The sequence below is a fragment of the Lagopus muta genome, chromosome 5 (assembly GCF_023343835.1).
Source record: "Lagopus muta isolate bLagMut1 chromosome 5, bLagMut1 primary, whole genome shotgun sequence".
Lineage (NCBI taxonomy): Eukaryota > Metazoa > Chordata > Aves > Galliformes > Phasianidae > Lagopus > Lagopus muta.
The window spans coordinates 31571023-31594869 of record NC_064437.1 but is presented as its reverse complement, the minus strand read 5'-3'; the positions used below and the strand labels follow the sequence as shown (position 1 = coordinate 31594869).

The following is a 23847-nucleotide window of genomic DNA, read 5'->3' as shown; positions in this document are numbered from 1 at the left end:
GCCAAGGTTAACTGCACGAGTTTCAATAGGGCCAAGTGTTGGGTCCTACATTTTGAACGCAACAACCCCACGCAACCCTACAAGCTTGGGGAGAAGCAGCTGGAAAGCTGCCTGATGGAAAGGGACCTTGGTGTTCTGATGGACAGTTAGCTGAATATGAGCCAGCAATGTGCCCAGGTGGCCAAGAAGGCCAATGGCATCCTGGTTTGGATCAGCAATGGAGTCGTGAGCAGGACTAGGGAAGTCATCCTGCCCCTGTGCTCAGCACTGGTGGGGCCTCACCTCCTGTATTGTGTTCAGTTTTGGGCACCTCAGTACAGAAAGGACTTGGAGGTGCTGGAGCAGGTCCAAAGAAAGGCAACAAGGCTGGGGAAAGGCTTGGAGAACATGGCCTAGGAGGAGAGACTGAAGGAACTGGGGCTGTTTAGTCTGGGGAAAAGGAGGCTGAAGGGAGACCTTACTGCTCTCTTCCAATATCTGAAAGGGGCTTACAGGGAGAGCTGGGTTGGTCTCTTCTCATTGGTGACAGGTGACAGGACGAGGGGAAATGCCCTTAAGTTTCACCAGAGTAAGTTCAAGTTGGGTATCGGGAAAAACTTCTTTACAGAAAGGGTTGTTAAGCACTGGAATGGGCTCCTGATCCCTGAATGTGTTTTAAAAACTGTTTAGATGTGGTGCTCAGGGACATGATTTAGCGGTGGGTTGTTAGAGTTGGGTAGTCTGGTTAGGTTGCGGTTGGACTTGATGATCATTAAGGTCTTTTCCAACCTGAGCAATTCTGTGATTCTCTGATGAGTTTCTCAGCAGCTATTTTTATCATGATGTAAGCCAAGACCACAGAGTGTTCCTCAATCCCATCCCCAGAGCTGACAAATGATGCAGAAGGGAAAATAAACAGCAAGCAAGGTGCTACACAGTATAGTTCCATGAGAAGATTCTCAAAAAGCTCCAAATTAACACTGTGACCAGCAATTATCAAACTACCACAGCACCCTGTGTTAACATGGTCAGGTCAGATCTGCTGTTATTTCAACCCTTCAAGCTCTGTGCTGTGTGCCAAAATGACTGCAGTGGCTCAACCAGACAGATGGCTCAGCACCACACAGCCACTCGCCCACTAACCCCTTCCCAGTGGGTTGGGGAGAGAATCGGAAAACAAAGCACAACTTGTGAGTTGAGATAAAACTATCTACTAGGGAAAAGGATAATAGTTGTGACAAATGTATGTATGCGAATGCATATAACAAGTGATGCGCAAGCAATTGCTCACCACTTGACAAACAGTGCCCAACTGGGCTCTGAGAAGCGGGAGAGAGAGAGGTGAACTCCCACCCCCTTCAAATTTCTTCCTGTATGATGTCGTAATGGTGTGGAATACCATTTATATATCCCTTTGGCCAATTTAAGTCAGTTGTCCTAATCCTGTCCCAGCTGAAACTAAGACATCTTCTTTTCTGATGTCTTATGAATTCAGCAGTTCTTCCCAGCTATATGGACTGGGCTCAATTTTATGGACTGTGTTATTGTCTGGATTAGGTCTCATCATTCATTAGTTCTCTCTGAGAGCCTATTCACGATCAATAAGCATTTATTTAGTGAGTAAAGAAAAACAGTTCATTTTTTAGTACAATAAGAATCAGTGAGATTCATCTGGGACAGGTGCTATTTGAATGAAAATATATCAAACTAATGAGGCTGAATTGCAGGTAAAAGTCAAAACTTTGCAAAAAGCTGAGCTTTGCACAGCAAAGGACAACGAGAAGCACATAAGCGACAACAACATTTTTCCTACAGAGGAAAAATGCCACAGAAAACCTCCCAGGTGTTCATTTGAACATCACGGGTATCAAATCTACTGTTCAGAGGCAACAATTCCTTTAATGAAAACAGTTGGCTACAGGTTTGTAATTTCAAATGCTGCAGATGTGCCTTCAAAGGGATAGAACTGCTTGAGCAGCCTCCTGTAGTGCCCGAAGTACTGGATCCTGTAGATGCCAGGCTCTGTGCTGCTAGGGATGTGCCATTCAATTGTCACATTGCTCTGGCCAGACGACCCTTTGGTCCAGTAAAACCTAGAGGGCAAGACCGAACTGGAGTCAGCAAGAAAATACATTTGTTTTAACATAAGATGAATGTGTTCCAGCTAAGTATATTTTAAGAGCTACTATTACCCTTTTGCTCATATATTTAGGCTATCAGAGCAGCAACCAGCAAGCCAATCCCAAGCTCTACAGGGTTGACAAATTTTTAGAAAGTGTTAGGCTGTGTGTAATGCTGTGACCACAAAACGCTGCTGTGATGGACCTGTGCTGATGGACCTGTGCCACCATCCTCTCTCTGTCCCTTGGGACCCAGGAACTAGAATTCAGCCTAGATCTCACCTGGGAAGAACTTTGGGCAGATGAGCTCGTGGCGATCTGGCCACCATTTATCTCTGTTTTCTGCCTTCAACAAAAGGCAGGGCCAGGCAAATTGCTGCCCATCCTCCTGAGCAGTGCCAGGGCAGCGATAACTGCCCACACTGCAGATGTGGGGTCTGGTCTGATGCTCCACTGTTGTGAACACCAAGACAGAGCCCAGCAAGTCCCAAGTAAATTAGAACACTCTCTCCGATGCCTGACGTTATATGCGGTAGGATGTCGCAATGCCAGAAGATCTCAATATGGATGTTTTCCACTTTCTTATTGGTTGGTGTGTGTGTTCTTAGAGGTGCAGGGGAAGACTGGCAAATGCCTCGGTTTATTGTAGCAGGAGAGTAACTTCAAAATGAAAAGTTTGACCAAAGACTCCCTTGACATTTGTACTTTGTATACTGGCTTCTAGGATAGCTTTGAAAGGTGACATCAACTTTGCTGCATAATGGCTGTTTTTCCTCATGATTGACATCTCCAACCTTGATTTTCTTTTCTTATAGACTTTTAAAATTGATATCTGTTTCTGCTCTATGATGTACAACAAACCAGACAGTCTTCTCCTATAAAAGCCTTACTGTTGTCTGGGCCTCTTATTTGGTATCCTATCCATTAGCACAATACTAAAGATGGATGGATGGATGGATGTAGGCTGTGAACAAATTGAACACTGATCCTGCTCCAATTCTTACTCTTCAGTATACCACTCTCAAATTTATAAGCTTTCATTGCAGAAGATATACCAAGGGGAAGGCTGAATGTTTTGTTCTGGACACGTTAACCAAACGAATGTGGACTGATGTATTCCCAAAGAGCACTGTCTGAAGGAACAAGACCAACCTAAGGTTGGATTAAACTCAAAGCCCATGCAGAGACTGCGAAGCAGTGTTAGGGACACAGACCTGGTGTCCCAAGAGGCATCGTTCTGTACCACCTGCCAGCTCCCTGTAACATTCATGTATCTCTCCACGGTCAGGAAGTTGTGTTCAGTCTGGAATAAAAACAAAAGAATTGGCCAGAGGCTGAGTGAACAGGCAAGTCCCTACTCTTCTGTGTCATTTCAAGTGGAAAAGGGACTATGCTTCTGAACTTAAACTTACAAATGAAGTAGGGAATATGTAAAGTACTTGACCATTGCACAGGCAAGTTATTTGTGACCAGTTTCTGTCTTAGATGACTGATGGAGTGAATTATTTACATTTCTGACTTTCTTCAGCTAATTAAATGGATGCACTGAGCAGACAAGATGGAGACTAGAGTCCACTCTTGCTCCAGCTGGAGGGCATTTTATACTGGACTGTTGCATGGCATAAGTACCTTCAACTTCAATAGTGTGAATAGATCATGGATGATTTGTATATGACCTTGAGTGTGGGTTTCATATCTAATATGTCAAATACAAGCCAACATGGTCTCTAACAGACAAAAGTCCAAAATAAGGACTTTAATCCAAAAATCTTCTGTTGGAGTGAACTCTCAAAGGAAATCCCTATAGGAAAAACTGTCTTCTGAACTTGCAGTGAAACAAAAAGCACTGGAAGCACATGGTCTTACTCCTTTCGAAACAAGAACATCAGTGAGTTAAATGCATAGGGCAGATGCACTAACTAAACATTAACTAATCCTTAGCATCTCCATCTCCAACATTTCTGTGTTATATTTACCGTGTTCTCTGCAGAGTTCCTGGGGTTTGCACCTACAAAAGTTACTGCAGCAACTTCTCCCTGAGGGGGAAATTGAAATTTATGTTAAAGTCTGAGCAGCACATTAATAACATCCTTTGAAGATGTCTTAAGAGTGTTTTGTTTGTTGTCTTAAAATAATTTCACTTGTTGCAATAGCAGTGAACAGTTTATATCATGAACTGGCATTCCGTGCCTTCCCCTTTCCTGGTTGTTGGACAAACATCACAGCATGTACAATTTCTTTGTAAAAGACAGTAGGAAATAGGTCAGATTTTAAGAATAACTCCCTGCCTTCTTCCTATCTTACTGCTGGACACTGCATTGAAATGAAAGCTCTTGCTCTGAACTCCTTATCTACATTTTAGGTATTGAGAACTCAACCCTTTCTAACATTTTTATTTCATTTACATTCCACCCCAGAAACATCACAGGCGTCCTGATTTCTGCTTGTAAAGAAATCACTGTACAGTATTTGACCACTTCATTATCAACAGTTACTTTACGTAGAAGCAGAAGGGAGAATGTTCTTCATGTTGATTATCATAAGGACTTAATTTTTCCTTAATTTTAACCATATTCAGTACAATTACATTGGTATGAAAACTCTGTCTCTCCTCTGCTACTCTGATCTGAAGAGTACTGCTGCTTTGGAAAATTGCTAGCGTGTTTAACCATTTTGCAGAAATAAAACTTCATGGTCAAGGGGTAAGTTTGGTTCGTTACCAGAAATAAGGAAGAAAGGAGGCATTTTGAAGGAGCTTTTAGAATTCCAGAGCGCTCTCTGACCTTGTGCACATGTGGAAGATACAGAAACGAAGTGCATGACACGTGCATGGATGGGTACAGCTAAAATCTGCCTTTTCACCCGTGCCCAAAAAGAGCAATGATGTCTTTTAGGTTTGAGATCACCACACAGTTTAGAAAATTCAGACACTTCAGCAAGATAATTAAGCATTTAAAGATTATTTTCTAAACGGGTTTTAGCAAATGCTTGAAGTTCTCACCACTCGATACTGTACGTTCACTTCTTGAAGCACATCCCCAAATGTCTTATTCACTGGTGCTCTATCGGGAGTGACAGCAGGCACCAAGGTCAGGCTGGTTACATTGAAAAGTGGGGGCTCAGGGCCACTTGGCAAGTCCTGCACTGTGTTCTGTGGGAGGGAAGATGTGTTCATTATACGTCAGTCCATATAGCCACTCTCTCCATTATAGAATCATAGAATCCCAAGCTTGGAAAGGACCTACGATACCATCCAGTCCAACTGTCCTCCTATCACCCTTGCTACTGCAAGCCACTAAACCATATCTCGTAGCTCCTCATTTGAGGATTATGAATCACATCAGTGTTCTGGTTCTTTATCCAAATACATATCCAAACATATAGCATATAGAAAATATTGATTACCGTAGCAATAGCCCTTGCAATTCCTCTGTACAACTGGATGTAAGCAGAAAGGGTGTGTGGTCCATAAATAGTCGATGCCGCCTCGTATCGTTGAACCTAGGAAAGGACAAAGTTAGAAAAGGGGGGGGGCTGAAAGGACTCTTGAACAGTGTATGTGTCTCATCCAGCTGCACCAAGACAAGAACAGTACTGTACCTGCAAGGGCTTATTTAATGATTAATATTTAATTTATAATCCTTATTTAAATAGTTGGTTTCCTGCATCTCAATCACCTTATTGCTAGGGGACAGTCCCACTGCTAGCCCAGGTATTTCTGCTGTGACTTCAGGTTATTCTTCTTTCTCCTATCCATCACAAACAGGGAGAACCAGCTGTTACTCTTCTGTTTTTCATAGCTCTTTCACTCTCTCAAAGGCTTATAATTTTTTGCCTCTGACTCTTTGGTTTGGACAATCCCAGCTCTCCCAACATCTCCTCCCAGGTCAGTTTCCAGAATCTTGGAAATGGTCTGCACTTTGGCACTTGCACCATCTTGACTAGTCCAAAATAAATAAGGTTGTGTTGGGATTGTGGCTGCAGAATCCTCAGTTTTTCGTAGCAAAGGAAAAGTACTCTATGTGTGCATAATTTCACATGAATTATTATCTCATATAGGAAAATCTGAATCAGTTACCTGGTATTCTTCATAGGTGGTAATGTAATGCGTGTAGACATTACACAGACCCGCAATTACAACATCCATTCCTACTGTACCGTGAGAGCCAAATTCCTAAGAAGGGAAATAAATAAATCACTCATCTTTTATCAACTTCTTAATGCATGGTCATGTTATTATATTGTAATGTTATTATTTACCAGGGCAGATTACAAAGTTACAGTGGGTATGGGGCTGGATGTTCATGAAAGCCATACTGCAAGTGTATTAATGATCCTTTTTCACTTTCTACACAAAGAGAGGAAAAATGACCTCATGCTCCAGTGAATACAATTAGTTTAAGGGTGTTGTGAAGTCTGATATCTGTATTCTCCTAAATATCTTGGCAATGTAACAGTGTGAGATAGCCTCAATGTGTTGTGGGAGCAGTAGGCAAAATTAAGTATTCAGACCAAAATTGAGAATGAGATGTATCCACCACGAAAAGCTACCTTAATGAAATCTAATTAGTTTGCCTCTTGGGGAGGATGTTTGTTTCTCTTGTATATCAGTAAGTGCACACAATGTGAGTGTGAAGGAACCACGAGAAGGAGAGCTCTGTAAGGCATGAGCTGGGAGGGGACGAGGGAAAGATCAGAAGGATCCAGAAATGTGAAGTTCCAGGTGCAGTGCCCCATCAGGAAGTCTCGTCTTTGACAACTCACGCTTTTAACAGCTTCCCGCAGCCTGCGTCCCGACATGGTCCTAGGGATGTTAAGGGAAAAATGTCAGCCTACAGAAACCGAGGGGCTTAAGCAGGAGTCACTTGTTCACCACACAGCACAGCAGGACAGAGGAGAGGCCACAAGAAGCTCATTGAGCACGTTCATTTCCATCTCATTCATTTATACAATGGAGAAGAGAATGGGAATCTCCAAGGAACCAGAGAAGACAGCATACAGGCAACTCAGTGCAGTGGATATATATATGTGGAGCCTGCAGAGCTAGTGCGTATATGGGGGACAATTTTTAGCCTGCTCTCCTTTTCTACAATAGCAATGCTCTCAGCTGTGATAAGTGGAGCAAGAAATACGTACGTGAACTCTCCAGGAACAGCAACAATTGCCAATGACCCAATAGTAGCAATCTGAACATCTACGATGTCAGGGTGCCAGGGGTGAGGCCAAGTCATCTGAGACAGAAAAATAAGTTGATATGACTTCTATGGAAAAGTAGCAAAAAAAAAAAAAAACCAATCTAGCCCTGGCTTCAAGCCACCCCATAGCACAGACAACACCATTCTTGAACACCACTGAGCAGCATTTCAGCTTGAAAAAAAAACACTTTTTAAAAAAATGAATGTCTGCTAAAAAGAAATTGAAAACAAGAACTCGAGAGTTATGTGGCTCTGGAAAACGAAATGCAGAATCCCACCCAATATGGCAGGCTCAGAGCACATATGCTGCTCTGTTCTTACCTCCCCGGTGCTAAAGAGGACTGGCTTTGGTTGGTGGCAAGCCTTTGTTTCATTGGATGGCTCTCCCAGGAGCTGGTCCCGGATGTTGTCCCAAAATGGGTCCCCTTCTACTGAGCCTGGAGGAAAAAAATCTCTTCAACACTACTGCTGCACAGCCTCTGCAGGAGCTGGCAGACAGAAGCCTCATATATTGCCCACCCCTTCCTTGTGCCAGGTCAGCTGTTTCCAACCATTTCCTTTTCTGGGGTGGTTTGAAATGCCAGCTGTGCATCAGGGCAATGAGAAAAAATTGGAAGACTGCCCTGAAGCAGATCTTCTTCCTCCCCATTCCATGTTCAGAGCTCCCCTTCCTGCAGGGCAGGGCCACATCCTTCTCCAGGATCTCTCTAATGAGCACAGACAAGCTTGCATGGGCTTTAAGGCCACACCTTCCTCAAAGCATCACCTAGTGGAATTGGCTCAATGTGCTGTTGATGTTTTCTAAAGAAATAGTAGGATTTGAATCCAAATGGGACATGCCCCACCTCCTCCTCTTTTATGTGCATAAAGCCACATTGAAACCCACTCCCCAGATCACCTTGTGTGAAGTTGAAAGCCCCCACTCCATCTATGGTCCCTGCAGCAAAACTATGTCCCAAGGCTGGTTTGCATGTTTTAACCTTAATCAGAAGAGGGGAAAAAAAAAAACAAAAAAAAAAACAAATTACAAGAGAGAGATTTTAAAGCCACTTCCCTCCAGTCTGTCTCATCACACTGTGAGAGCTCAAACCTTCTTACCATGTGTGTGGCATTGAGCTGCACCTGGACATCACTCATGTTGACCCACTGGTGAGCGGAGAGCAGCGGCCCAGTGAGCTCCTGGGTAGCACTGATGTACAGCTCCTAGAGGACGTAACAAGTCAGCACTCCAAGCAGGACACAGTGCAGGGCCTGCTGGAGTGGGAGGCCTGATGAATAGGCAGAATTCCTTGAGGAAGGATAAATCGGGCATCCAGCCCTTCTGAGCTTCATCTAGAAGAGTCGTATCTCCACTCCCTGACATATTCCAGTGATGCCAGTAAGTGGCATGTGATGGTGTCCTGGAGCTCTTCAGGAGTCTCCAACATCTCTGGTTTTCCCACCTGATATCTCTGAGCTGCATGCACTTGGAGGGACAACTGTAAGGGAGCAACACCTGCATTGTGCAGCAGCAAGGAAGAGATTAAGATCTCAGAAAAACATTTGCAAATTGCAAGGCCTATGATCAAACATCTAAATAGATGTGTGCACTTTTTGAATAATAGGGAAATTTTCTTTAAGTATACTAACATGGATTTTGTAGAAATCTAAAAGAAAGAGCAAGTGCAAGAAATTTGCCCAGACTAATGCACATTTGTTTTTGTAATAAGAGCACTCGGGCACATTTGTAAAGCAAAACATCACTCACCTTTGCTTTCAAGTAGATATTTTGTGCAATAATTCTTGTGCTGTCGAACATGTCAGTGCCAGGTCCCATGGCCATGCACATTGATGCCTGTTAAGAAATGTGCTTAAATGATAGTGGCCTGTTAATATGGAGGGCATTTTGCTGCCAAGCGGGTGAAGGCAAAAGTGATTTTCTTCACGTGGGAATTAATAGCTTCTTGTTAGCCACCTAAAACGTAGGAAGTTGGGTTACAGCACTACTGCAAATTCACAGCATGACACATTTGGATCTGGGCTGCCTGGCCAGAAAACAGGGAGGACAACACATGTTATGTTTATTGAAGGAGTGCCCAGAGCAGTCTCAAAGGGGTTCTTTACATGCAGAATTGTAGGAAAACACCACACAGTGCTGTATGTGCAGTTCCAGTTCAAGCTTTCTTTTTTGTCATAATTTATGTGGATCAAGCAATCCATACATACCCCCCCAACAGGACAGGTGCTCTGTGGGTTATCACACGATTCCCCTGTGTTTATGCAGAATGGACCTTTGGTGTTGGGAGACACATCCCCCAGGTTGGAGGATGCAAAGGCAGCAACAAAAGAGCCCTGTAAAACAGAGATATTGTCAGATGGGTTTTACTGACTTGCAGTGATTGCAGACATTGCCTGCATTCTTTCTTTTGGGGCTGCAAGCGTGCAATTTACCTCTTCCTTCCATGTGGCCCTGCATCCCCAGCTCTGTGTGTTACTGATCACGCTCATTGCAGCAATCTCATCCAGCTTTTCATTCTGCTAGGCTTTCACCATGACAGATTTATAGGGTGAGAGCCAGTGGGTACGGGTGCAGGAGGTAAAACGTCGAGAGCAGCAAGGCTGGGTGCACACCAAGTGTGGCTGAACTCAGCTCTCAGCTCATCTTCTTGTTTCCCCCCTTCTGGAGATGGCATGTGTCAACAGCATCTATTTTCTTAACTTATCAGCTCTTTAGTCATTTGTGAGACTGCTAGACGAAACTGTCCAGCCAACCATACTACTGAATGGCAAGTCCTGCAAACATGTCCACACATACAGCCTTGTGTGCATGTAAGCTTGCACCAACTTGCATCCATAACCATGCACTATGTCAAGGGAAATAATACTTTCTAAAGGAGCTGTGTTTGCATCTGGATATATGAAAACCAGGAGACAGAACCAGCTGGAAGCCACAGGAAACAAGTAACCAGAGGTTTGATCCTACACTACATATACAGTGTACGGGATCTACTATCCCACGCTTGCCTTTCTGGTGTTTTCCAGTGTTTCCAGTAGTAAATAGATCAAAGGATGCATCTTCAGCCTCCTTTTGCTGCATTTACCCCACTGTCCTATTTCACCATTCAAAGGAGCCTGCTGTGGACCATGGTAAGTATCACCCTTCCACCCCATTGCACTATTTTTCCCCATTATTTTCAATCATCTGAAAATGCTCCCACCTCTCCAGGAAGCACACCCTTGTTCTTCTCCTGCTCAAACAGGAGAGATGCATAGCCTATGTTGTCGCTGTTGACAAGATGGTTGGTGTTGTTCATGCTGACAGGATGCACAGCAAACCAGCTGAAGAGAAGACATACATAAGGAAATCCTTTATTTAAATGCATCTACCTAAATATTTGCAATTGACTTATGGGAATTTTCTACGGGGAAATAAAAAGCCAGACCACCAGTGCCCAGGGCTGGATTAACAAGGGCAGAGCTATTTACATCTTCTCCCATCATGAACAGGACTCACGAAGAGCCAGATCATGAGTGTGCAGATGGCAGAGTAATCACCAGGGCCACTGAGAGTTAATTGAACCCCAAATGAGCTCCAAGGTTCACCGCAGCTCGAAAGGACCCTCCCTCCATGGATAAAACTGCGTTTTCAGCAGATTGCTTAACTCTCACTGGGCAGAGGCTGTCAAACAGCACGTTTAATGATTATGCATGACAGCCGGTGGGACAAGACCGTATCATAAAACTGCTGAGGCTTGTTTTTTTCTCATCACACTGACTGTGACACAAGTATGGAGAAAATCACAGAGGAAAATGCTCCTAATGCAGTCAGACTCTTTTCTGGTTTCTGAGTGGAGAAATCATACCATTGGCTTCAGGACTGCCTTTGACTTCATTGGCCCAGCCTTGAGCTCTGAACTTCGAGCAGCCAAGAACATGTGCTGATAGGATGGCTGTCATAAAAAGGGCACCAGGCACCCAGCACCAGGAACAGCATGCTTTGATTGAAATATAGGGTGCTGAATGAGCCTCAAGGGCTGGCAGTGTGATCTTCATCCCCTGTTCTACACTGTTGAGATGGACGAGCCTTAAACATCCAACACCCAGCAGGTAGGAGGTTTTTGCACCCCTATCAGGGCAGGCCAACTCTGGTCATCTTTTCCAGGCTCCTCTGCAAGCCACAGTGTAGGAGCCATAACCAGAGAAGTGCCCATTGCAGTTCCAGAGCAGATGAGAGACACTGACCTGGTTTACACCCTCAAGGACTCTCACCATAACTTGTTCTTCCCTCAGAGACTCTCTACTGACCATCTGGGAAGAATGGTATATAGGAAAGTCATGTAGATCTTCCTGAAAAGCAGGAAGGCTTGTGCAAGCAGGGAACTACAGAACTACCCCTGAACCACACTCCTGATATTCTCTGGTTTATGTGAATTTGGAGAGAAGAGTGTTTCTTCAGTAGCCAGTACCTGATGAGTCCTAGGTCGTGTCCATTCTCATCTACCATCTTCAGCATCACCATTTCTTTATCTGTGTTGGTTGAGTACCTGGGACAATGAAGTGGAGAAATCACATTAGCACCAGGGCCAAAGTCAGACTCCACGTTGTTAAATCTCCACTGGACTGTGCAAGAAAACAAAGAGGATATTACAGATATTACCAGGACATGGTGAGACCTTACAGGACCATCCTAAAATAGCTGTGAATATAAAGCAAGAAGTATGGTCATTGCTGACCTCAGTCACTGCTTCCTTTAGTGATGGAGAGAGGAGCTCTCTTCAAATACAGCCTCATGCATTTTAATGCTGCCTGACATACAGTGTCTACTAAGGACATTCTTTTTCTGTTGTTTTTAATAATGCAGAAGGTCACATCTTTAGCCAATGCCTCACATGCTTGGAAGGAACCACAACTTCCAAGCCTGCACATACAACTCCTTTTTGGGAATGCAGATGCCAGACAACCCAGGATGGTGACAGTGTCATTCTGCTGAGGACTTGCCTCCACTTTTGAACCATCCTATAAATGACCAGGAAAAGCTGGCTGTAAAGACAACTGGCTCCCAACACAGTGTCTCTCTCATTTTTGAGGTGAGTTTACCTGCTACGTTCAGATGCTGGATTCTGGAGATACGAGTAAGGGCTGCGGTTGATTTGACTGTTTTCTACCATGCCTCTGTTTAAAAAAAGCCTTCCTCTCTTCATGTTCTGATGTGCTATATCAATGCTCTGAAAATCAGAAGGATATTAGACCACAAATGTGAAAAATATATGAGATTATTTGGAGAACTCCTCCCCTGCCTATTCTAACACTTTCTTGGGATTTTGGGGGTTTTGTTTGCTTTGCTTTTCTTAAATAGCTGGAAATCTTAGAAAATTAGAAGCTAATTAGAAGCAACATTTCAAAATCAGCCATAACCACCTCTTTCTAAAAAGAGTCTTTTGTTTTCTGACCTGATCTCACTGGCAAGCAGAAAACCACTTTTGAGTGTATTTTAAGGCAGTGGTTGGAACTGGAGGATTTTTAAGGCCCCCTCCACCCAAAACTGTTCTGTGATTTAGAGGTTCCTTTGATTTAGAGGTGCTGCATCCTCAGCATTCTTGTGAGGTGCTACCATGAACATCACAGCGAGTTGGTCACAAAAGCATCTCCCCCACCTTTTCTGTGTTCACGGACTTTTATGTCACCAGTTCCTGTGACCCCTACCTTTACAATGCCATTCACTATAGCATTGAGGTTTGGTTTGATCAACCCTCTGCTAGTGATCCAGAAGAGTGTGTACTGGAAGTAACCACCAGGCCCTGAGTGCGTGTGGGTGCCACTCAGGATGACGTTGTCCCTTCTGTACAGCTCGCCATACTTGATCTTCAGTTCCTTCAACACCTAAGGGAAAAGAAATGGTCCTAAAACCCCTTTTTCATGTTCAAGGGCTGTGGGGATTTGTATCAAGCCCTGCAGTAAACCCAGCCTCTCTACCAGCTCCTCACTCCTCATTTTCCACCTGATACTCCTATACCAGTGGCCAAACAAGTAGGTTGTAGTTGTTGACTTGACAACTGTCTTAAAATAATAATATATTAAACAATAATATATCTAAAAGCGAAGACTTCTATGGCCAACTTGCAGCCCACACTAAGTCATTCATGGAGTCTCCATGTCTCAAGGATCTCCTTTCGTCCTCTGTGGTGCTAGAAACTCAGATTTACTCAGGCACCAAGGTCACATATATTTTTTGATAATTTTTCTGCTGAGAAAAGCCTCAGGAATCAGCAGCTCTTCTTCAGAAGAGACAGGACATCTCTCAAGATCGTGCTGCAAAGAGATTCCCAAGCAAACAGTCATGGTGCTGCTAGATTCATTATCATTTTGTAATGTCTGCAGCCTTAACACTAACACCTGCCACCACTCAGACCTTGCAGACTTCCAGCCACATACCTCCAGCCTCAGCCTCTGGGACATCATCCCTATGTCAGTGCTGACAAACACCACTCTCCTGGAGTCATTGGGCTCAGCCACGATGAAGGCTCGGCTGTAGAGGCGTGTGAGAAGTCCGCCACCCACCTGGTCTGGATTGGCATAGCCCATCTGGAAGGGAAGAGCTCCGCCAGACAAAATACGGGATGTGTCCATTTCCATATGTTTTTCTAAGCATATTTTCCAGAAGATCAGAGAAATCTTTTAACTCAGAGATGCAACTATCTTGCCTTTTGATTACACAACAATTCACATAATGATTAATGAAGACAACTGTTTGCGAACACAGAGATTGTAAGGCAGAAGTTCTGGGGAAAAAAAAAAAAAAAAAAAAAAAAAAAGCCCACACAAACAAACAAACAAACAAACAACAACAACAAAAAAGCCCACTGCAACACTGAGGGATGATGAAAAATCAGTATTTAACTGAACTTCTGAGCAATTCCCCATACATACCAGAGGAATTTCTGCTACAGGCCCTGTGCAGTCTGCCCGACCTACACCCAGTAAGTAGTTTCCAGAGCCATCAGTTGTTGGTGGTTTCTGGGTTGGCGATGGTTTATCATAATCTATAATAAGATAGATAGGGAATTTATTTTAATCAATGGGAGAGAGTGGATTTCAACCACTCAGAAATCTACTGGGGAAATGGCACAGTAAGCTGCAAGCAATCCAGAGTCCCATGGGATCCATTGACAACAACTTCAGGTGTTGGACAAACCCACTAGAGGTGAAGCATTGCTGGACCTGGCACTCACCAATGCAGAGGAGATCATTTAAAAAATTAAGATTGGAAGCATCTTGGACTGCAGCAACCATGCCCTGGTCAAGTTCATGAACTTGAGGAATGTGGGCCTGGCAAAGGGTGGATTGAGGACCCAGAACTTTGGGAAAACAAACTTACGCTTGTTTAAGGAATTGTTGGATGGGATTGCCCTTAAAGACAAAGGAGTGGTGCAAAACTGGCTCGCCTTTAAGGATGCATTTCTGAGACAAGCAAGAGTTCCCCAGCCCTCAGAATAAGAAAGCAGCCAGGGGAGGCAGGAAACTGGCTTGGCTAGGCAAGGAGCTGCTGGTCAAACTGAGGGAAAAGAAGAGCAAGTACAGGCAGTGAGAGCAAGGATATGTCACCTGGGAAGAATATAGGGATGCTGTGCAGACATGCAGAGATGGGATCAGGAAAGCCAAGGCACAAATGGAACTGAATTTGGTGAGGGATGGTAAAAACAACAAGAAGGGATTCTATAGGTACAGAATTCAGAAGAGACAGGCCAAGGAGAGCATAGCTCCTTTGGTAAATGAGAAAGGACAACTGGCTACAATAGATATGGAGAAGGTTGAGATACTCAATGAGTTCTCTGCCCCAGCCTTCACTGTCAGCCAGGCTTCTCTCTTGTGTCTCTCATATCCCACTGAGAGGGGTGCCTAGGGGAGCAAATAATAATAGGGACCCTATTTTGCTCCCCTACGCGCCCCTCTCAGTGGGGCCTGAGGGAGCAAAATTCCCTCCACTGTTAGGGTAGAACAGACATGAGAAGGCCTCATGAGGCTGAACATTTACAGGGCTATGGGGCCGGATTACACACATCCCAGAATACTGAAGAAACTGGCTAATGTAGCTGCCAAGCCACTATCCATCATATTTGAAAATTTGTGCCTGTCAGGTGAAGTCCCTGGTGACTGGAAAAAAGGAAACATCACTCCCATTTTTAAGAAGGGGAGAAAGGAAGACCTGAGGAACTACAGCTGAGGAGTCTCACCTCTGCCTGGGAGGATCATGCAATGGATCCTCCTGGAAGCTATGCTTAAAGCACATGTGGGATGAGCAGCTGATCTGAGACAGCCAGCATGGCTTCACCAAGAGCAGATCGTGCCTGGTCAATCTGGTGGCCTTCTTCTTCTGGAGTGACAACATCGGTGGACAAAGGGAAGAGCAACTGATGTCATCTGCCTGGACTTCTGCAAGGCTTTTGGCATAGTCCCCCACCACATCCTCATCTCTAAGTTGGAGAGATTTGAAGGGTGGACAATTCAGTGGATAAAGAATTAGATGGAAGGTCACAACCAGAGGATGGTGGTCAATGGCTCTATATCTAGGTTGAGACCAGTAATAAACGGTGTCCCCCTGGGGGCTGTCTTCAGACCAGTACTCTTTGACATCTTTATCAATTATGTAGATGATGGGATTGAGTGTTTCTTCAGCAAGTTTGTCAATGAAACCAAGCTGAATGGCGCAGTTGTTACAGCAGAAGGAATGAATGCTATCAGAGGGACCTTAATAAATTCGAAAGGTGGGCCCTTGAGAAACTCATGAGGTTCAACAAAGCGAAGTGCAACGTTTTGCACTTGGTTTCAGGGGGAATCCCAGATATGTACAGAGATTGGGAGAAGAACTCCTTAAGAGCAGCCTTGCGGAGAAGGACTTAGGGGTTCTGGTTGATGACAAATTGAGCATGAGCCAGCAGTGTGCTGCTGCAGCTTAGAAGGCCAATGGTACCCTGGGCTCCATCAGAAGAGGGGGGGCCAACAGGGACAGGGAGGTGATTCTCTTTCTACCCTGCTCTCATGAGGCTTCATCTGGAGTATTTTGTCCAGGCCTTGGGCCCCCAACATAGAAAAAACGTGGAGCTGTTGGAGAGGGTCAAGAGGAAGGCTATTAAGGTGCTCAGAAGGCTAGTGCTCCTCTTATATGAAGACAGGATGAAGGAGCTGGGATTGTTCAGCCTGAAAAAGAGAAGGCTGCAGGAAGACCTCATTACGGCCTTCCAATATTTAAAGGGAGATTACAGACAGGAGGGAAATCAACTTTTTCCACAGGTAGGTAGTGGTGGGGCAGGGGGGAATGGTTTTAAACTAAAGAAGGGAAGATTTAGATTAGGTGTCAGGCAGAAGTTTTTTTACTGAGAGAGTGGTGAGGTGCTGGAACAGCCCAGAGAGGTTGTGGATGCCCCGTCACCAGAGGTGTTTTAGGCCAGGTTGGATGGGGCCCTAGGCAGCCTGATCCAGTACTTGATCTGGTGGCTGGAACCCTGTCTATGTCAGTGGGATTGGAAGAGACCTCAGGGATCAGCAAGTTCCAACCCCACTGACAAGCCATTCTGTGAATCTGTGAGATAAGTGGCCACAAGAACAAGCAGAATTAAGATCATAAGAGTTAATGTAGCCTTTGTAAAGCGTGTCTGAAACCTGCTAAACATTCCTGGGAGCTTAGGAAGCCTATGGACCAGGGATCTGCCTGATGCTCAAAGTGTCTGGACAGCGTCACAGGAGAAAAAACAGTGAGAGTTAATAATTAAGTAAGTAAATTCTCTGTGCTTCAGGAAATCCCACAGCCACAAATCACTGGAGGCTGAGATAAGACCATGGGAAAATATTTGTGTGTGCTTAATCTGCTCTTCCTGCCCTGCTGGAGTTGGTCTTCCCACCATGCCCTTTCCTTGGCTGTCATGTAAAACAGAGGAGAAAAGATATGCTCTCATTGGCCACAGACTGCCCACAGGAGCAGCAGACAGATATTGCTCGTGCTTAAAGCAGCATAAAGGAAGAAGATTCCCATTAAACCATTAAAACCTCCCCTACCAATATTTTATCTCTTCAGAGGATAAGAATGGGGCATATGAGAAGTGATCTAAGGGTTCCTTTGAGCAGGTCCTGCCACCCAATGCCCCAAGTCTGGTGGTGGGCTTGGAGGCATAAAATGGTTGGTAATGGTATTGCAAACACTGTGGTGCATCCCATCAATTTAAATTGCAGGTCCAGGCACACAGCTCACAGACAACATGCTCTGTGCAACTGGAAATGGCCCAGGAGTGCAGACTTGCTCCTTAGATTTCTCCTTCTCTGGGTTTCAGTAAAGTGCTTCATCGCTTGACTATTTTTTTTTAGTGCTGTTTTAGGCTTTCCAAAAACGCAAACTGCTTCATGGAGGAATGGACTGATGGGATCTGAATGCATGGCCACAGGACATGTCATGCACATGAAATGACACACCACTGCAGAACTGGGGAGAACTGGGGCTGGTATTCAGATTCAAGCAAAAATCATTGACCAGTGCAAATAAGGGGCGCGCTTGTAAAGGCTCGAGGCTGCGAATGATTTGGAAATGAGACACCACCATGTCACTGTTTCATTTTGGTGTGGATATCACTGTTTCTGCTTTAAAAAGAAATCTGACAACTGTGCATCTCCACTCCCTCCTGCATCCTCCCTCCTTCACAGCAAACCCTCTTGAGCTGTACCAAAAGAGCTCAACTTGCCATTGCTGCTCTCCCCAGTGACAAAGTGGAGGACGAGGAGTGCCACGGTCACCGCTGTCATCAGCACCAGGAGAGTGATGAGGACAATCTCCAGGCTGGAGTAGGGGTGTCTATTCCTCTGTCTACACATGGCCCTGTGTGAGCAGAGAGGAGCTGGTGGGATGGCAGACAGGACACTGCAGTGAGCCACTGATGGTTTGTGCGCTGCACATCCCCTCACTGAACAGGGATGCTTGGCATGCTCTCTTAAACAAGTCTTTCAAATAAAAGTCTTTGAAAAGTCTTTTCAAATATTCAGATATTTTGCCAGGCTGTATACTCACCAACCAGCCAAAGGAAATGCCTGAAGCCTCACTGCATTTTTGCAGCTTGTGCTCAGAGCGCACAATATTTTCATCACAACAGTGTTTAATTTAGGAAACTTGAGGCAAGACAAACATCTCCATGGCATGTGCAAATGCATTTCTCTCCAGGATAGAAAAAGTAGTACTTGTGACAGTGCTCCTAGATAGGACCCTACTGTAGAGATGCCAGCCTTTCTCCTGCTATGCAGAGCTCCTTGCTTCTCCCATTTTGAGCATTGTTCCTCCATTTCATTTTAAAGACTAACAAGAAAAAATGTTGAAAATAAGGCAATGAGAAAATGCTGCATTTCCTCCTACATTAAAAATCTTCTATTTGTCCTGCCCTGACATCTGAATTTTCATCAAGATCTTCAGACTTGCTGGGTGGGAAGTCGCACTTAGATCTAGGATGTGTCTTTTGCCCTTCTTGGAAGCATCTGTGCAAGGCAGAAATAAGCCTTTAAGACAACTCTGGGCATTTTCAAACATACTTAGGTGCACAAAATGGCCACAAATCCTGTTCCTTTATATGCTTCTGCCCTTGTCTGATGCACATACCTGCCCAAAGGGGCAGATTTCTGAGGGTCTTTGGGAATCTCCATTCTTGGTGGTGGTCCCAAATTTCCTGGAGATGGCCCCATGCAATGTGGGAACCGCCAGCCTGAGTGACAGTGTTTTGCCCCTATGGCAGTGTCTCAGCATGGAGGATGGACCCACAATTGGAGAGGAAATTTATGGTCTTGGAAGCATGGCAATGAGCCAGTCACCCAAATCTGCTATAGATGACCTCTCTGTAAGTTTCTTTTGCCACAGAGAGATAAAGCAGCTGTGATCACTGCTGAATTTCACCTACCAAACCTTTTAGTGGTAAGAAACATAGTATTATGTGTTCCCTTCCATCCCCTTTCTTGGCTTTGCATTTTAGTACAGAAACTAGGAGCTGGCATCCTATCACATATCGCAACCTATCTGGGTAATTGTTATCGCCGTGCCATCCCAAAACACATCCACACAATAGGATTACATTCATTTCTCCAAGTGATTAAATAGCTAGAGTAATAGTAAAAAGTGAAAAATAGTACCACAGAATCTCAACAACACCTCATGCAAACTCACCTTGCAGCGCAGCCTCCAAGGGTTTTGGTGTTCTGGGTGCTGTGAGGCTTTGGTATGCTCAATTCTGTCTCTGTACCTGTGGTCTCTCACGTGTCCCAGGGGTTGGAGGAACATCTTCCTGCTTGAAACCTGCTGAAAAGTCCAGCTTGAAAATTATTGCTGTTATAGCCCTGTGAGTCAGGCTCCATGCAAGATAAGGGGAAACAGATCAATAACTTTTACTGCGAAAGCAGGCAGAGTTTTTCCATTCATTTAAGTTATGAACAGTGTCTGTCTCTTCAACACAACCTTTTTAGGATTGCATAGATCACCTCTAGTGCACCAGGAACTTAGCAGCAGGCCTGTTCCCTCCTCTTTGCCTCATCACTGCCTGAGCTGCCTGCAGGATCCTGCTGTGATCCCCAGTCCCTGTGGAAGATTGCTCCCAATGTTTGTTTGACAGACTTCACTGGATGAGCTCAAATACAGGGATATACTCTTCTAAGGCCTTCTAGGGTCCTACAACTAACTGGGGAATTTAAGGATGGAACCACATACCTTTTCCATCCTACTCAGCTTCCAAACATCAAAGCAGATGCTGTTTTCCACTTTTATCCCTGTTTCTATCATACTCCTAATCCAAAGGGTTAATATCTCAGTGAGCAACCTGAGTCATGGATTCAAGGTTCCCTCCAGTATTTTGCTAAGTCTCAGCAGATTTCAGGCTGGCTGGTGGGGAGAAGTAAGATTTCTTGATACGTTATCTCCTTGCTGTGATACCAATGGAACGTGCTGGCCCTGCTGTTGGTGGCAAACAGCCTGCAAGGCAGGATGCCATGGGAATAGGCGGGGCATTGGCAGAACATGAACTCTTTCCAAAGGTGATGTATTGGCTCTTCACTGTGAGACTGACTTTTCAAGAGCTGGTATAGTGATGGTGTGCTTGTCTTATAGAACCATAGAATTGCTTGGGTTGCAAGGGACCTTAAAGCCCACCCAGTGACAATCCCCTGTGGTGGGCATCCTCAGTGCATGAGGATGGGTCTTAAGCACATTCAGGGATGGGGAAGCCACAGCTTCTTTAGGCAGCCTGTGACAGAGACTTCCAGCTCTTCTCTTACAAATCCACAGGAGCCACAATCGTCTTCATGAACCGCCTGAACCTGAATCCTTCCATCCTTATCTTCCAGTGTCGGCGCTCAGGAAAGTCGATGGAGGAGACACAAGCAAAGGTACTGGTGGGACACTGAGGACTTCCATCTGTCCTTGCTTTCTAGATGCTCCTCCAATGCGAATACAAATTTGAGCAGACCACAAAAGAGAGAGACTAACTAAATAGAGTGCTTATTTGTCTGTTCTTCCCCTTTGTTTTCCTTCTCTCAATTCTCATTCTGACTCATCTCATTGGCATGTGGTAGACATTCATCCAAACCCCTCCTTGCAACAACTCATTTTGGTAACCCATAGGTGCGCAGCGTCTGAGGCAAGCCGGGAAGCCATTTATCCCCACCAAGAATTTACCACAACATTCCCAAGCCTAACGGACAGAAAATGCTCCATCTGTTAAAAATTCCAATTAAAAATCTCTCTTTGAGGTAATGTTGCAAGTGTTGGGCAGAGAAAAGAAACCCCTAAAGGGTATCTGCTTTTCTGTCCAACATCATCATCAGGACAGCAACCTTGCCGCCTTGTTTTTGCACAGCCAGCTGAGTTTCGGCCAAGAGAATCAGCATGAGAGCCAAAAGGCAGCTCATTTGCATTGCAATTAAAACCTCAATTTGTATGGAAAGCGGCCTCACATTTGGGGTGAAAGCCCACTGATTTGTTCTTGCAAAATACTGCTGGCTGGTGTCTCTGTCTGCTGGATTAGGCTTGGGCTTTCACTATCCCCAAAAGTCTGTCTCAGAACTTGCCCTAATTTTGATGAATTTAAACAACAGGAAGGCAGCAAAACGAGCCCAGAAGATACCGACTGACTGGAGCTGCATGCACATAGCAGGGGACAGGTCAGACCTGCTGCACAATTCCATGAGTTTCTGCTTGCCTCCGCAGGGCACTGTCAGAAGGATGGACAGGGAATGAATAGAGTGACATTTCCTTTCCCCCAAAAAATGCACGGCGTTGCCCAGGCTTCTCTTCCTTAGGCTGGAATGCGTTGTGCCACTCTGAAACCTGGCAGACACTGCAGACACTGAAAGCAGCAGCATCAACACCGCATTATTTGGGAATAATGCCGGGGAAGCCACAGCAGGTATCCCGAAGCAGTGACACACCACAGACTTTGGCATTCAGAGAATGGAAACTTCCTTTCAAACCTGTTTGTGCTGTGTTTTGCACAGCTGGTGTCTATAGCAGGGGCCTGGAACAAGGATCAGCTCTCAGTGGGAGTTTGCTGTTTGTCCAGACTCAAGATGTTCACCAAAGCTTGGGATCCCAACTGCGAGAAGGGAACGCAGGTCTGAAGCCTTTTGCATAATGCTGCTTATTTAATACAGAATGTCCAAAGTCCCTTTTATATGGATCCTGATGACAGCAGATAAGGTTTCCGAGCAAAGCCATCAGCAAAATCCTTCGGGGCTCTGGCAGAGACAGGCAAGGTGAATCAGGCAGCACCACGCAGATCTCCCCTCCTGATTTCCCAGCCAAAGCACCCCGACAGCAGCAGGTAACTCCATCAGGTGAAGGGCTGGGCTGTGGGAGAAACCGTGGAAATGGTGATATGTAGAATCAGATGCCACCTCAGTGCCTCTGAGCTTCTTCTCGTTCTGTTTTCCTTGAAGCCTATAAGACTAGGTGGAAATGAAAAAATAAGTGATAGCAGAGGCTCAACCACCTCAACTACATGGGCAGGCAAAAAGATCTGTCCATGCCCAGATTTACAGCCCCGGCTGCTGGACCCACATGCAAGAAGCTGAGATAAGCCAAAATTAACTTAAACCAACTGCTGCTCATTGCCCATTTCTGTGTACACAAAGATTTGAAACAGCACCTCAAAGGTCCACAGAAGTAACCCAAAGCATCACAAAGAGCTGCAAGGGAGAGACCCTTGGGCTCCAGAATTGTGTCGCAATGTTTGGGGATGGAGATGCACCCTTGCAGCTACAGGACTGGTGGAGGTTGGGACCCTCAGGCCAGCCAGCAGTGCTTTCTGTGCTTAGGAGGTATCAGAAGAAACCATGCAGCAAATTTAGGCTTCAGCCCACGCTGCCCCAGGCTGACCCCCTCCACCTGGAGGCCTTCAACAGCTTGGTGTCTGGTCACGTTTGGATACCAAAGAGCTCCAGTACAAGACCAGGAAACTCTTCTTGGGAATCTCTTCCTGCTCACTGGGCCCAGAGATGGGAAAATGACAAAACAGAACTGGGGAGGACCTTCCCAAGCTAACGCCAGCTGACATTTTATGGACAATAATTGAGTAGAAAGTGACTAAGATGGGCTGCTCTACATGCATCCATACCTACACTTGCCAATGATGGCAACCAGCAGGGCTGGGGATGCTGCTGGAAACCCTCTGCAAGCAAATTTCACAATGTGGCAGCAAAAAGCACCTCCTGCTGCAGAACATCATGATTTCAGCTCTGTGCTCACCAGCAGACACTCAGAGCACAGATGAGCTCAGGTTTGGAGAAAAACAAAGGTGCAGCCAAAACACTGAGCTGGTGCAAGAGTCCATTTTCTGCAGTGTGTGTTCCTGCTGGGTTACACAGGCAACACCAGGAGGCACCATGCAAATGCTTCACCACCTCTGTGCTCTTTGCAGAGAGTACCAAAAAGCAAAGCTTTCGTTGCCTTTGCTTGGCTTGTGCTCAAGAACCTTCCCTCCTTGTATTTTAAGAATCCTGAAACCTTCCCCACCTGAAAGAGCCAAAAACAAAGCCACAGCGGTGTGCAGCAACGTGGGGACTCACCCAGGTCCACTCCCAGAGAAAGACCTCAGCTACTTCTCCCAGACACCAACAACTGCAGGGTCCTTCTCGGTTCTGAGCCCTTTTTTCTTTTCTTTCCAACTTGTACGTCTGGAGATGTCTCCTTCAAATTCCGGTCTGCCCTGGACATGCTATGTTTTACCCCAGAAAAACAGCTGTGCCTCAAAACCTTACTTCTCATTATTTTTAAGTGCCCTTACAGATGCCCATCACAGGAAGCAAATGCAGAAGAAGTGGGTACACATATCATACCTGAGCATCCTGGGGGAAATGCAGAACTCAGTGTGGCACTGCTGGGCTCGGCATCCCTGCCTGCCCCATTATTTCTCATGACAGCACAGCATGCTTTACCAAAGCACAGCTCTGCCGTGAACAAACAAAATGAAGCCATGTTCAGCAAGACCCATGCAGTAAGTCAGACACTACAATGCAGAATTCAGCAGATTCCATTTAATGTCATGTGCATATATCCATACATTACT

General features: G+C 45.2%; 1 protein-coding gene across 2 annotated transcripts; it reads right to left on the bottom strand.

Moving 5' to 3' along the window:
• Nucleotides 1–204: 204 nt before the first annotated feature.
• On the bottom strand, nucleotides 205–23687 carry LOC125694038 (putative neutral ceramidase C). 2 transcript variants are annotated; one of them, XM_048946676.1, is made up of 20 exons: nucleotides 18001–18259; nucleotides 14201–14313; nucleotides 13706–13855; nucleotides 12977–13153; nucleotides 12371–12498; nucleotides 11740–11817; nucleotides 10492–10612; nucleotides 9500–9625; nucleotides 9042–9128; nucleotides 8393–8497; nucleotides 8193–8274; nucleotides 7616–7731; nucleotides 7236–7330; nucleotides 6864–6903; nucleotides 6178–6273; nucleotides 5505–5600; nucleotides 5101–5250; nucleotides 4076–4135; nucleotides 3314–3402; nucleotides 205–2072 (listed from the first exon to the last, which is right to left on the bottom strand). In XM_048946676.1, the coding sequence occupies exons 1-20, from the start codon at nucleotides 18128–18130 to the stop codon at nucleotides 1895–1897; spliced, it is 2217 nt and encodes a 738-aa protein (XP_048802633.1). In that variant the 5' UTR covers nucleotides 18131–18259; the 3' UTR covers nucleotides 205–1894. The 2 variants fall into 2 exon arrangements, with proteins under 2 accessions (XP_048802633.1, XP_048802632.1); XM_048946675.1 differs by adding an exon at nucleotides 19461–23687 and having other exon boundaries at nucleotides 1974–3402; nucleotides 18001–18134.
• Between the last annotated feature and the right edge of the window lie 160 nt (nucleotides 23688–23847).

Coding starts and splice junctions, on each gene's coding strand:
- LOC125694038 (XM_048946675.1), bottom strand. CDS start 18,130: ATGTGTAGACAGAGGAATAGACACCCCTACTCCAGCCTGGAGATTGTC. Junction 13,154..13,705: donor CCCAGAGGCTGAGGCTGGAG/GTATGTGGCTGG, acceptor CTTTTCCCTTAG/GTGTTGAAGGAACTGAAGAT. Junction 8,498..9,041: donor ATATCTACTTGAAAGCAAAG/GTGAGTGATGTT, acceptor TACGTCCTCTAG/GAGCTGTACATCAGTGCTAC.